The sequence below is a fragment of the Corvus brachyrhynchos genome, unplaced genomic scaffold, assembly GCF_000691975.1.
Source record: "Corvus brachyrhynchos isolate BGI_N302 unplaced genomic scaffold, ASM69197v1 scaffold9, whole genome shotgun sequence".
Lineage (NCBI taxonomy): Eukaryota > Metazoa > Chordata > Aves > Passeriformes > Corvidae > Corvus > Corvus brachyrhynchos.
In genome coordinates, this window is record NW_008240037.1 from 2,333,659 (window position 1) to 2,345,963 (window position 12,305).

A 12,305-nucleotide genomic window follows, 5' to 3' on the forward strand; every position below is an offset into this window, starting at 1 on the left:
GCCTTCCTGAAGCTCCAAATTCCACATTTTCCTACCTAAAGGAAAGCATATTTTTCATTACTCTTCTTCTGAACTGGAAGTGGGAAATCCATAGTCCAGGTTCAGAAGGTTCATGTGACTTTCAAAAATACTGTTCTTTGCCTGGAATGTACTTTTTTTAATATAATTTTCCAGCTTTCTTGATAGACAGCACAGGGGTGAGTGTAAATGTGTAGTAAAGAGTTTTTAAAGGCCTTTGATAGCAGAAAACTGATTCAATACTTCACAATCCTCTTAGCCACTTTTCCCTAAACGATCTAAGAATCATAAATAGAATTAAAGCTGCTGAATTCTGTACCTGCAGCCTTGTTCAAACTTATTTTCATATCAAACCATCAACAGTGGTTCTGAGTCTATATTCGACCAAAAAGTTTTGGGGCAATATATGCAATCTACTGAAAAATAAGATATAAGCATGTATGTAATTTAAGCAAGAACAAAAAAATTCCAGTTCCTAGCAATTGAAAAGAACAGTTTATTTTAATCTTTTTTCAATTTTAAAAAAATATTTATCCACAGAAATGAAAGCATACAGCCCTCTATCCTGTATAATTGTCTCTCTAAAATGATCATGAACATTTGCAAAGCATTTGTTAAGACATGCACCACCAGCAATTTAAAAGCTATACATCTGAACTGGTAGTTCTGCTGCTTTCTTGTAACAAGAAAGGTATTAATTGGTTGGGATATGTCTGTGTGTAAAAATCTTTTATGTTCAGAGCACAAAGGCATTAGTGTGTTCCTCTAGAATGGGCTTAACTATTCCTTGCAGGCAGTGTGAGCTTTTATTTTACTAGATAAAACTGCAATTTGCTTAATTTACTAGATAAAAGTGCAATTTGCACCAATCTTTCAGTTGAAATGTTCCCTCTTTTACTCACTGGCAACCATACAAAGGTACTTTGTCCCAGAACAGAGTAGATTTCTGAAATAGCTCATCTTGCTGGTGTTGCTTTTGAAAAGAACCATCTTAAATGTTCTCAGAATACTGCTGGTTCTGCATTTACTCAGGTTGCAATGACAGACTTGTGTGGTGATATCTTGCAATGACAGACTTGTGTGGTGAAATCCAAGCAAAACTGAGTAAACTACCTTCTGAATAATAATGAAAAAAACTTCCAGTGCCATCCTAGTAGGAATTTGATTCATTTAATATACATTTCTCACCAAGTCTTCTGCTTCTTTTCTTCTTCAAAAGTTTTTTACTTCCACAACACCAAAAGTGGCTCTATCAAGACTCAACTGTAAAGTCTGTTTGTAATAAACTTCACTAGAAGTTCTTTCAGCTCATTCAACATTGAGGATTTGAAGCTGAATACATGCTGGTGCTTTCAAAGCATTTCAAGCTTCAACAGAGATCAGAAGAGGGAGCAGATTCTGGCTGACTCAATGCATTGTATCTTGTCTTTGATGCAGATGATGTCTTGAGAGCAAAATTACATTGTCAGTGGCATGAGCAGAGCCATCACTGAAGTTACTATCACCTTCAGCTCTGCTGTGGCAATGCAGAGCTCAAGAGCTGATGCAACCAGAGATTGCTAAATGGAAAATTTAAACTGCATTCGGTGGAAGAAATGAGGAGAGACCTTGTCTGCAAGTTGATTTCCAAAGTATTTCAGGTGATGAATCAATGTTGCAAGATGCAAAGTCAACAGACATGACCTAATGTAACTGTTTCCTTTAGGAGTTTCAAAACAGATTCCCTGGCTGTGAAGGAGCAGTTCCCAGAGCAAGGGAATGTTTGCTTAAATATCCTGCTTTTCCAGGCCTGTGTAGACAATTTTTTGCTGAATGTGGAGGATTTGATAGGAGAAACAAAGGCAATTATTCCATGCAAATGACATACACAGAAATACTAAGTAAGCCAGTGGGTGCTGAATGGTCAATATATGGGCTGGCTTGAAAAAGACTTTTTTTTTATTAGCCTTTTTCTTTGTCTGAAACACTTACCTGTTGCAGTTGTGCTAAATATACCACTGGATGTCATCCAGAGCATGATCACAGATAAGAGAGAAAAAATTAACTAGCAAACCTTTGGGACTTGATGACTAAACTTGTGACTACATCTGGATCACTGAAAGCTCTCACCAAACCAAAAGATTAATGATGAAAATATATACTACAGAGGACCTCATGATTTACAAATATTGAGGAAGATTCTGGACTCTATATCATCTCCCAGACACCTGGTGATGTATAAGGTTTGGAAACGTGAAATTTGGATGAAAAAGAACTATCCAGTTGCACTTTTGTAGCAGCTTCATGCTATCTCTACAAAAATCCTCATGAGATAGTACTCATAGGTCAAAACATATGACCATTAGCAAAGAAGCCTCCAGCATTGTTCGTGCCACAAAGCCTCCAGCATTGTTCATGTACATTTTTCAGTCCCTAGAAACACTACATTTTGACAATATGGAAGAAGCACAAAGGCACATTTCTAACCCTGTCTCTGATCAGCAATATGTATATCACATCTCTTGAGCAGTCCAGTATATTGTGCTGAGGAAGCAGAGTCCACTACGTATTTGAGATGTCAGAATGATTAGATTTAAGGCTAAACCCAAGGGAAGAGCCAGAAGCATGGAAACTCCACAGCATTTCAGGTCAGTGACCTAGCTTGTTTGGAAATACTCCACTGCATTCCACTTTAGTGATTGGTTCTAAAGGGAGTTTGGAAAAAATAGTTATTATAGTGGTCTGTAATAATCTTCTTTTAATGTTGTGTGACAAAAGCAACCTAGAGAGTCACAAAAAGGACTTAAAATTGGTAGATTGTTCTGAATAGCTCAGCATCTGGTACAATTTTTGTCTTCAGTTTGGAAGTAAGATATACTGTTGGTTAGTAGTAGCTGAAGATTTTCTTAAAGTTATTAGAGAGAGTTTGGGGAGCAGAAAGGTCAGAAGCTTAATGAAGTCTTTCTGCAAGGCAGTTACATCTTCCTGTTTCAAGTCTAGAAATCCTGGCTTCTTGGAATTATGTTCATTGATATTGTAGGAGCAGGTATAAGCCATAGACCAAAGTCAGGACCCTGATTTAATGCCACTGTATGTTCAAGACAGAGAGAACCTTTCTTCAAAGAGCACATATGTTCTGTGAACATGTATTATTTGAGTATCATAAACTTGTTTCATTGGCAGAAAGGTTCATGAGTACATACTGGACTTAGTGATGGACATACTATATCTGGTTCACTTTGACCTCACCTCATCAAGGGATTTAATTTCTCAATGCAAAATCACCATGGAGTATCTGGGCTTCCCAATGTAGCAGATCCATGCACTTTTATTTATCATTTGGTATATACTGCATTTAGCTAGCCTATTAGCCAGAAATGGGATAATTCATTCACTGGAATTATGGCTTGTGAAGTTTTTATTCATTTCATTGACAAAAGTGAACACTGACCTACCTATGAACTAGGGTGACTTTTCTACCATCAACATAAAACTCTGCTACAGAAATTAGTAAGATTTCACGAGCAGGTCATGGTTGATGTTTCTCTTATAAATACAACATCGATACTCTGTTTTTCATTAGTGCACTGTTTTCTTCATAGGAGCTTTTCCTTAAATATGTGGGGAAAAAAATACATCTTTCCTAGGCTGTTCTTCAGTCAATGAAGAGAAAAACCACAAAGCTCTAGCACTGAGAACAATGAGACTACATGAAAGTATTATAAATATAGCACACAGAATAATTTAGATTGGAAAAGACCTTCATGATCATTAAGTCCAATCTTTGACTGACCACCACCATACTCATTAAACCATAGTACTGAGTGCCATGATTAGTCTGTTCTTGAACATCTCCAGGGATGGTGACTCCACAGCCTCTCTGAGCAGCCTGTTCCAATGCTTAACCACCCCTTTCAGTGAGGAAATTCTTCCTGATGTCCAACCTGAACCTCCCAGGCTCAGCTTGAGGCCACTTCCTTTTGTCCTGTCGCTGGTTGCCTGGGAGAAGAGGCTGACCCCCAGCTGGCTACAGCCTCTTTTCAGGTAGTTGGAGAGAGGTCTCTCCCGAGCCTCCTTTTCTCCAGGCTGAACAACCCCAGCTCCCCCAGCCACTCCTCATAGGACTTGTGTTCCAGACCCTTCCCCAGCTCCATTGCCTTTCTCTGGGCATTCTCCAGCACCTCAGCATCTTTCTTGTAGTGAAGGGCCCAGAACCAGACACAGGATTTGAGGTGCAGCTTCACCAGTGCCCAGCATAGGGGGAAAGCCACTGCCCTGGTCCTGCTGGCCACACTATTGCTGATACAGGCCAGGATGCCACTGGCCTTCTTGGTCACCCGGGCACACGCTGGCTCATGTTCAGCTGCTGACAACCAGCACCCCCAGGTGCTTTTCCTCTGCGCAGCTTTCCAGCCACTCTGCCCCCAGCCTGTAGCATTTCATGAGGCTGTTGTGACTGAAGTTCAGGATGTGGCACTTCACCATACTGAACCTCAGTCTAAGCAGAAACATCTAAGAAAAAAATGAATTCACACCTGTAAATAGATAAAAATTCTCACACTCACTAACACATGTAAGCCTAAGACTTGAAGACCAAAAAAAATGGTGCTAGAAAATTCACTGCTATCATATTTCAATGAAATATACTTTGATCCTTAAACCGTAGCAATTCCAACCCATTTTCAGGCTGTGACATATGAGTCATCTTTGGAAGTAAGACACAAAAGAAGTGCTCATAAACTTAGCTAAAAATTTAGGCATCGAAAAGGGCTAAGAGCCATTTGCAGAAACAGTGATTAGATAGACTAGGATGAAATTGAAAAACAATAAAAACAGCAGTAAAGAAATTAAATTTGCTTAAAAAGAAACAGATAATGTAAGAAAATCTGTAAAAATAACTCCTAAATTACCACAAATTCAAAAGTGAAAGACAATGTAAAAACAAAAGTATGTTTGGGAACATGTTAATCTGTTCTTTGTTCAATGAAGATATAGCTAACACATTTCAGTTTTATGTAATCTGAAAGTTTCTTTTTGTTTTACATCTCTAACTGGGAATGCACTTAAAAAGGCAGATGATCAATGTGAACTGCCAAATTAAGTGAATGCATAATTAATATAATGAGAATAATCCATTTTTATAATGAAAAAGGAATCTTTAAACAATTTAGAGTTATTAGAAAACATACATTATTCAAAGGAAACTATTTTAAAAGGAGGTCTCAACACCTATTAATAAAACAGAGTTAATTTGAACATCCTGTTGTATTCTAGACTTTTATATTCCAATTAAGCCATTACAAATATAAGGGAGAAGGGACCTCTACACTGGAAACCTCACTCCTTTTTCCCCTCTCTTTTATTCCCCACTCCATTTTCATCATGTTGGAGAGAGGCCACTGCATGCACTTTAAGAGGCATAGTGGCAAAACCTATTTTTAGCAAACAAGTAAAATGAAGTCTGCTTTAGTGGTTTTTTGGAGGTTTGTTTGGGTTTTTTTGTGTGTGGTTTTTACAGTTTTTGTTGTGTTGGGGTTTTTTTTGTTGTTGCTGTTTGCTTGGTTGGTTTTTATTATTATTTTTTTTTTAAACAGCAAATTATAAATAAAATAAGACATTTCTGGAGGTAAAATCTTTACACAACAAATATCACTATAGATTTATGGTGGGGTTTTTTTTAAGGAAAGCTAGTACAGAAAGCTTTCAACAATTTCTAACTCCTCAATTACACTGCATGCTACTTACAGAAAAATTTTTTTTTCCCAAAAAGATGAGTACACGAGTATGCCACTGTTTGAAATTCACCTCATCTCTGTGCAGTGACAAATTTTATTCATAATCTTTCTTCAACTTCTCCTGAGACAGGCTCAGTGCAGACAGAAATAGAGAGCTTTACATCTTTTGTGAATGGTCAATACTATATCCAAACCTACATAGTTCCTGAGCCATAAGGGCACTTGTCTGACCTGACTGAATGTTCCTATGTTGGGCACGTTTGGTAACAAATTTGATGTACTGACTCTTTAGATGTCACTACATTCTTAAAATATTTAGAAGACAGTTCCTTTTAACTTGTTTAGTTCATAGATACCTCTTTGTGGTTTCTAAGACTGACACTTAGATTCATCCCATTCATTTCATTGAGGCAAGCAGCTCAGAAAGAATCAATGGTCAACGGAGACCACTTCAATTATGTAATTATGTCATCAATCTGTTGATGACAGACATTACCAAGATCTTGCAGGATTCAAAATGGCCTACTTGAGTTAAATGATCTAAGTAGAGTGGGATGCATTGACTGCCAATATCTTGAGTAGATATATTGAGTAGTGGGAAAGTCAGTTTGAAGAAAACTTTCCCAGAGAAACAAAATGGAAATTCAAAAATAAATAAATGTTAAGTTTGACCTCTTTTAGTCAAAAGTGTTCATTTTAGGCAGTCTTTAAAAAATGTGTATTAAAAATATCCAGTTAAAAGCATCAAACTTTGCAGAAGCATTCAAACTCAGTATCCAAAATAATTTCCTCCAGTGTTTTAGTTCAAAAACATATATATAGTGCAAAAAAAAAAAAAAAGGTGCTTCTGCCCTCTTTCCTCTCTTGCTTTCTCTTCTTCCTGATTCACCAGAATTTTCTTTCATCTGTGAGGTGTTTTTGGTAGTGTACTGTATACTTGAGCAGTTTGCGCCAGATCACTCATCAACACTCATGTATTTGTAAGACAATGGTTTTGCACCAAGTTCAGATGTTCAGAAAACTGGCATGTGAGAGGTAGAAAGGAAAGAAGGGCAAAAGAAACATGGTCAGGTGAGCAGCTGCCTGAATTTCCCTCTGAGAGGGAACTGCCATCCTCTTTGGCCACTAGAGTAAAAGCCACTTCCCCTTATGTCCAATGAAGTGGCATCATGTCAGCAGTCTACAGGGATTTGTATCTCTTCAGCTTTTCCACTATTTCTCCCTTCAGACATCTTCAGGCATAATGAGTCTGGGAAACACTGCTTCAAACTTAAATCCCCTTAAATCCAAAGGCAGCCAAGTACCTATAGAAAACTAATTATAATGCCAGCTTGAGCAGAGAAACATGTTGTGGTGGTACTTTTCAAGGAGCAACTGTGAAACTGTTCCCCTTCCTCCAAATTTTCATGTGATTAAATAAGCTGCCTCCTGCACTAAGTTATACCTAAAAACATCTTTGGCTTATGGCTTGAATTAAAGCACATTATAATACAAACATAAGCCTCTTAAAAGATACAGTATATTGACAGTTTTTCTCATAGCTTCAAAAAAAGTCCAGAAGGTTAGAAGTCAAAAAGAACATCTGCACAACCTGGAAACAAAATTTTAAGTGTATGCAATCCATGTGCACTTGGAAGAAAATCTTCAGTCCATTTATTCCTGCTACTCCATCAACACCCTGTCATGTCCCAACTGACCACTCTTTTCATTTGGCTGTTTTGTGAGGTATTTTTTTTAGGACTGATGCCAACTACTTTATTCTCTCTTCCAACATCTTCATGCTGAGAAAAAAAAGTAATCTCTAAGATTTACATGAAAAATACGGATGTAGTTCCCTATAATTAAACTCTTGGCATATAGTATGTAGAATGTACCTGTGACAAGGTGCTGGAACAAATTAATGAGATGGAGAGGCAAAGCTTAAAGTGTTCACTAGAGATTCCAATGGATTATTTGTAATGCCCCTGGTAACACACAGTACACAGTCCTCATTAATTCAAGAAATAGGTGGAAAGGAGAAGAGAAATAAAGATAGGAAGAAAATAAAGGAAAAAGAGAAATAAAGAAAAAGCAAGGGTAATTTATTTCAAATTTTATAAAGTCCTGTGCCCAAAGCAACAAGGATTTGAGATCAGCTGTACTACAAAGACACAAGAGCCAAGCAGAAGTAGACCATATCTTTCTCATAGCTACTTTGATATAAACATAGAATAACATCACTGAATCGGTGAGATGATCAGAGTTAAACAAATAAAAGGTTTCACATACATTCAGAAGAGCTCTCTGGGTATAATGCTCCAAGAAAGAGACCGAGTGACTGTTAAAGAGAACCTTCTTGTGTCTATTGCCCTTCAGTATCCCTTCTTTCTATGCTGTTATTCCAAACACTGACTAAATTTTGCCCTTCACTCCTAACCTGCTGAGTAGAACCTCACTTATGTTGCAATTATGACCTCTGCACAATGACAGAAACCACTTTTTGAACCTGGGACACAATAAAGGAAAAGTTCACCAATGTTTTTAAGGAAAAACCTTAATGAGGAAATAACACACCACTTTAATATTGTAATCTGGTAATGAAGAAGTCAATATATCAGACATGAATGATGATTTGACTAACCATGCATTTTGTTTATAGGGTACTTGAAAATGAGACAGAGGGGATATTGCAGGAAAGGACAAGCAAGCTGATGAATAATGAGAGAAAAAGAAGACAATTCTAGACCTGTAATAAAATACACTATATTAACATCATTTGCTGAGATGGACTGTCGAGACCAACCATTGAATCTATATGCAAAGATTTCCAAATAACTAAGGACAGATTTTTTAATAGCAAAGGCTGAAAGGGGCTTGAGTAGGATTTCAAGAAACAATCAGCTCTAACTTTTCCTCACTGTCTTGAGATATACATAATACTTACATCCAATTGAAATAATGGGGCTTATATGCACAAATATCCCTATCATCTTTACCTGTACAGGCGTAACTAGAAGACAAGGCCATGAACTGCAGTGTTTCATAATGTAAAATAATGCAACACTGGGCTACATTAATTTAAATGCAGTGACATGTTCTAAGTCCAAAGATTGATTCTGGGAATCTAACATACAGAATTTCATACTCCATATGACCAAACAGAAATACAACATGTGAGAAATTCAGACAAAGATATCACAGAGTAAAACCATTGTTATTATGTGAGATTAATTTTCCCTTTTGCCTACTCATTTTTATTTATCAGTTAGAATCAGAGGAGAAAATTAAAATAATACCCAAAGATATATATATTGTGGTTTGTGGTTCTCTATCTTCTTCCTAAACTAAGATTAAACTTATTACTTTCTATATGTTCCAACTGGCACAACACAGCTTGTATTTTAAGATTTGTCCATTATCAGCTTTAAATTACAGTAAGAATTAGTCCATAAAGATAAATCATTTTGGTTCCCTGAGATTAAACACATCTGGAAATATTTTTTACACATCTAGCAAAAACAATCCAAAGTTACAAAGACACCTTCAAATTAACTGTGTGCTTTATGCACGTACATGGCTTAGAAGGAAAGATACAGCCAACTTGTCAAAACCTTTTGTAATACTTAGCTGTTTCAAGCCAAGAAGGTGCTGGGAAGGAGGAAGATGTAAGGCCTGTAAGACACTTCAATATATAGAACCCACGCACACTAAAGTGAAACTTCTGGTTGCCCACCCACCAGCAATCAGTGAAGTCAGGCCAAAACTGTTAACATTAATATTCCAGGCCATGAAACTTTGACATACGGCAATAGTCACCTTTGTTCTTTCCCAGAGAGACAGCAATACTGAAATTCCTCTCATAGGAGGAAAGCTATGCAAAATATGAAATCCTTCTCCCTCTAAAACGATTGAAAAATTGAAATGAAGTAATATATGGTAGAATATCTTTCCTTTTAAAGAAGATATTTTGCCAGTAGAACTTTTCAAACCTTTAATCACTTGGAGAGATTAACAGCAAACCTGGAATATGTGTGGAAATCCTATCTATCTGAAACGTACCATAATGCATGTAGCAGTTTCCTTTGGTAGGATCCAGCTGAATAGCCTTCATGAAGTACTTCTCTGCCTCACTCTTGCGTCCCTAAAAAAAAAAGGGGGGAAATTATTTTAACAGTGTGTCACCCTGGAGCAATCATGCATAGCTAAAATCTCCAAATTCCAGGCACTGGAGAAAAACAACTACTATTATCACTAGACTTTAACCTAAATAAATAGGAATGTTTAAGTGCTATAGTAAGTTTTGTGGTCAGCTACTTTATGGAGCAGATCTCCAGACTGAGGAAGAAATGTATCCAACATCATCAATATCCAAGAAGTAAGGAAGGGGTAGAAACATTGCAAAAAGTATTATACAGGGCTTTTGGGTGAACATTAGCTCCATGCTACTCTTCTGGACAAGCATTACACTTACCCAAGCTAAAATCAGAAGGGAAACTAGGACAGAGCTTTAGTGATGCTCTTAAAAAAAAAGTGGGTGGGGGGGATGGGGAAACTAAAGCATGCTGTGGTTTTATGAAATCACAGAATCCTAGAAGTTCTCATGTTGGAAGGGACCCATAAAGATCATTCACTCCCACACTCCCTGCTCCTCACAGGACTACCTAAAACCACGTGACTAAGCGTTTTCCAGATACTTCTTGAGCTCTGATAGGCTGGGTACTGTAACCATTTCCCTGCAGAGTGTGGTCCAGTGACCAGTCACCTCCACAGTGAAAAACCTTTTCCTAATATCCCCTCATGCAGATCCGTTTCTTTTCCTCGTATCCTAAATAACACTATATACACAGGCAAAGGTAAAGTTACCACAAATGAAAGTACATAAATACAAAATATTTTAGGGTTTAATGTGGAAAGTAAAAAAAAATATGTATTTCTGATTTTAATGTGGGAAGTAAGATTTTATCAGAAATCAATTCTGACAACCATAAAACAACTGTAATAGAAATGGAAATTTTTAAAGACAATGGTCAATGGAATGACAAAATGGTCATGGGACAAAAACACCCAAAACCAACAAAACCAAAGCATAACAGAAATGATGGTAAAAAGAATAGACATTTTCTAAGACAGAAATTTCCTTATCACTGGAATCACCAACCACTATAGTTGCATTATGGTCTAGAAGTGCCAGAGCAGATCCATTAGTGGTGATTATTCTTAAGAAAACTGTGATATTGGATCAGCCTTGTCTGACACTCAAACACAAATCAACATCGCATATTCAGTAAGACACCTGCGACTTGTTTATCCCTACCCCACGAAGTAGCTGCTGTGGTTTGTGCTATAAAATAGGCAGCCTGCAGGATAAAGAACAGTAAAGCTTAACCCCTGTGGAAGAAAGGCATTGTGGTCTGCACCTCTCGAGTTGCCTTGAGTGTTATTTCACAGATACAGCCACATAGGCTTTCTCAAGTTTTGTGGTCTGGAAACAGAAATGGCAGACATCCTGCATTATCCCACAAGTTAACATAGGAATAACAACGAGGTCTGTTCATGATTACAGCTGCTTTAGATTCTCAGTATTTCCCTCAGGGGTCTTAGAGACAATAAAATAGAGTGAAGGAAGTTGTGCAGCACACCAAGAACTATATGAAGACCAGGTTCCACCAAAACCAATACAGAGGCCATATTTCAAGAGATCATCCTGGCAGAGATACAAGCAGGCTTAACATTTACAAAATTCCAGTTTCACAAAATGAATGTTCATTGCAGGTAAGAATTTAGCCTTATTATTTAGTAAGCTTCCTTTGGTAAACCCATATTCCTTAAAGTCAAATCCACATGGCACAAGGTTCCCCTCAACCCAATGGTGCAACTACATGATAGAGTACACTAACTTATACTGCAGTGGCTCATCCCTGCTTTATAAAAAAACCCAAACAACAAAACAACAAACCCACGAACAAAAAGCCCCAAACAAATAACCATATAACACATAGCCCAGACTGATTTTTCCTCTTCTACTAGTGCAGTAAAAACACACACACACACACACATATATATATATTAAACACAATTTTTTTTTTAATAGCATATAACTATAGTTAAGAACAAAAAGTGATGAAGAAAATCATCATAAATTAAAACAATTGGCAGGGGAAGGTGATAATCAAACACGCAGTTTTGCACATTTAAGTCCAAGGCTGGCAATTTTGGTCTGGCAAAAGTTACAGTGGCTTATCTATATTCAGTATCTCTTCAAAATGAGAGGCACTAAGCATATGTACCATTAATACTAGCAGAATGAATATATACAGATTTTGCGTAATTGCCTTTTTTAACAGACTAACATAATTAGTTTTAGCTGCTTGCACTCTGTGTCTGTTTCTAGAACATAAAAGGACAGCTCATTGCATACAGTCACAAAATTGTAGCTTCTACCTACAGAACTATAAGGCCACAGACATTTGTCAAACATGATTAATTTTTATTTACTGGAATCACCAAAAATATATGACTGCTCTACTCTTTTTGGCACTTTCCAAATGGCATAGTGCACTCAAGTTCAGGCTAGTCAGGAGACCTACAATACAC

The 12,305-nt window shown here is 37.2% G+C and overlaps 1 protein-coding gene across 1 annotated transcript in view; it reads right to left on the reverse strand.

Annotated features, from left to right (window-relative positions):
- TMTC2 (transmembrane and tetratricopeptide repeat containing 2) overlaps positions 1–12,305 on the reverse strand; it is a 134,499-nt gene that overhangs the window by 34,670 nt on the left and 87,524 nt on the right. Inside the window, exon 8 of the mRNA XM_017743932.1 lies at positions 9,771–9,852. Coding sequence (XP_017599421.1) covers positions 9,771–9,852 — 82 coding nt within the window. The remainder of the gene's footprint in view (positions 1–9,770; positions 9,853–12,305) is intronic.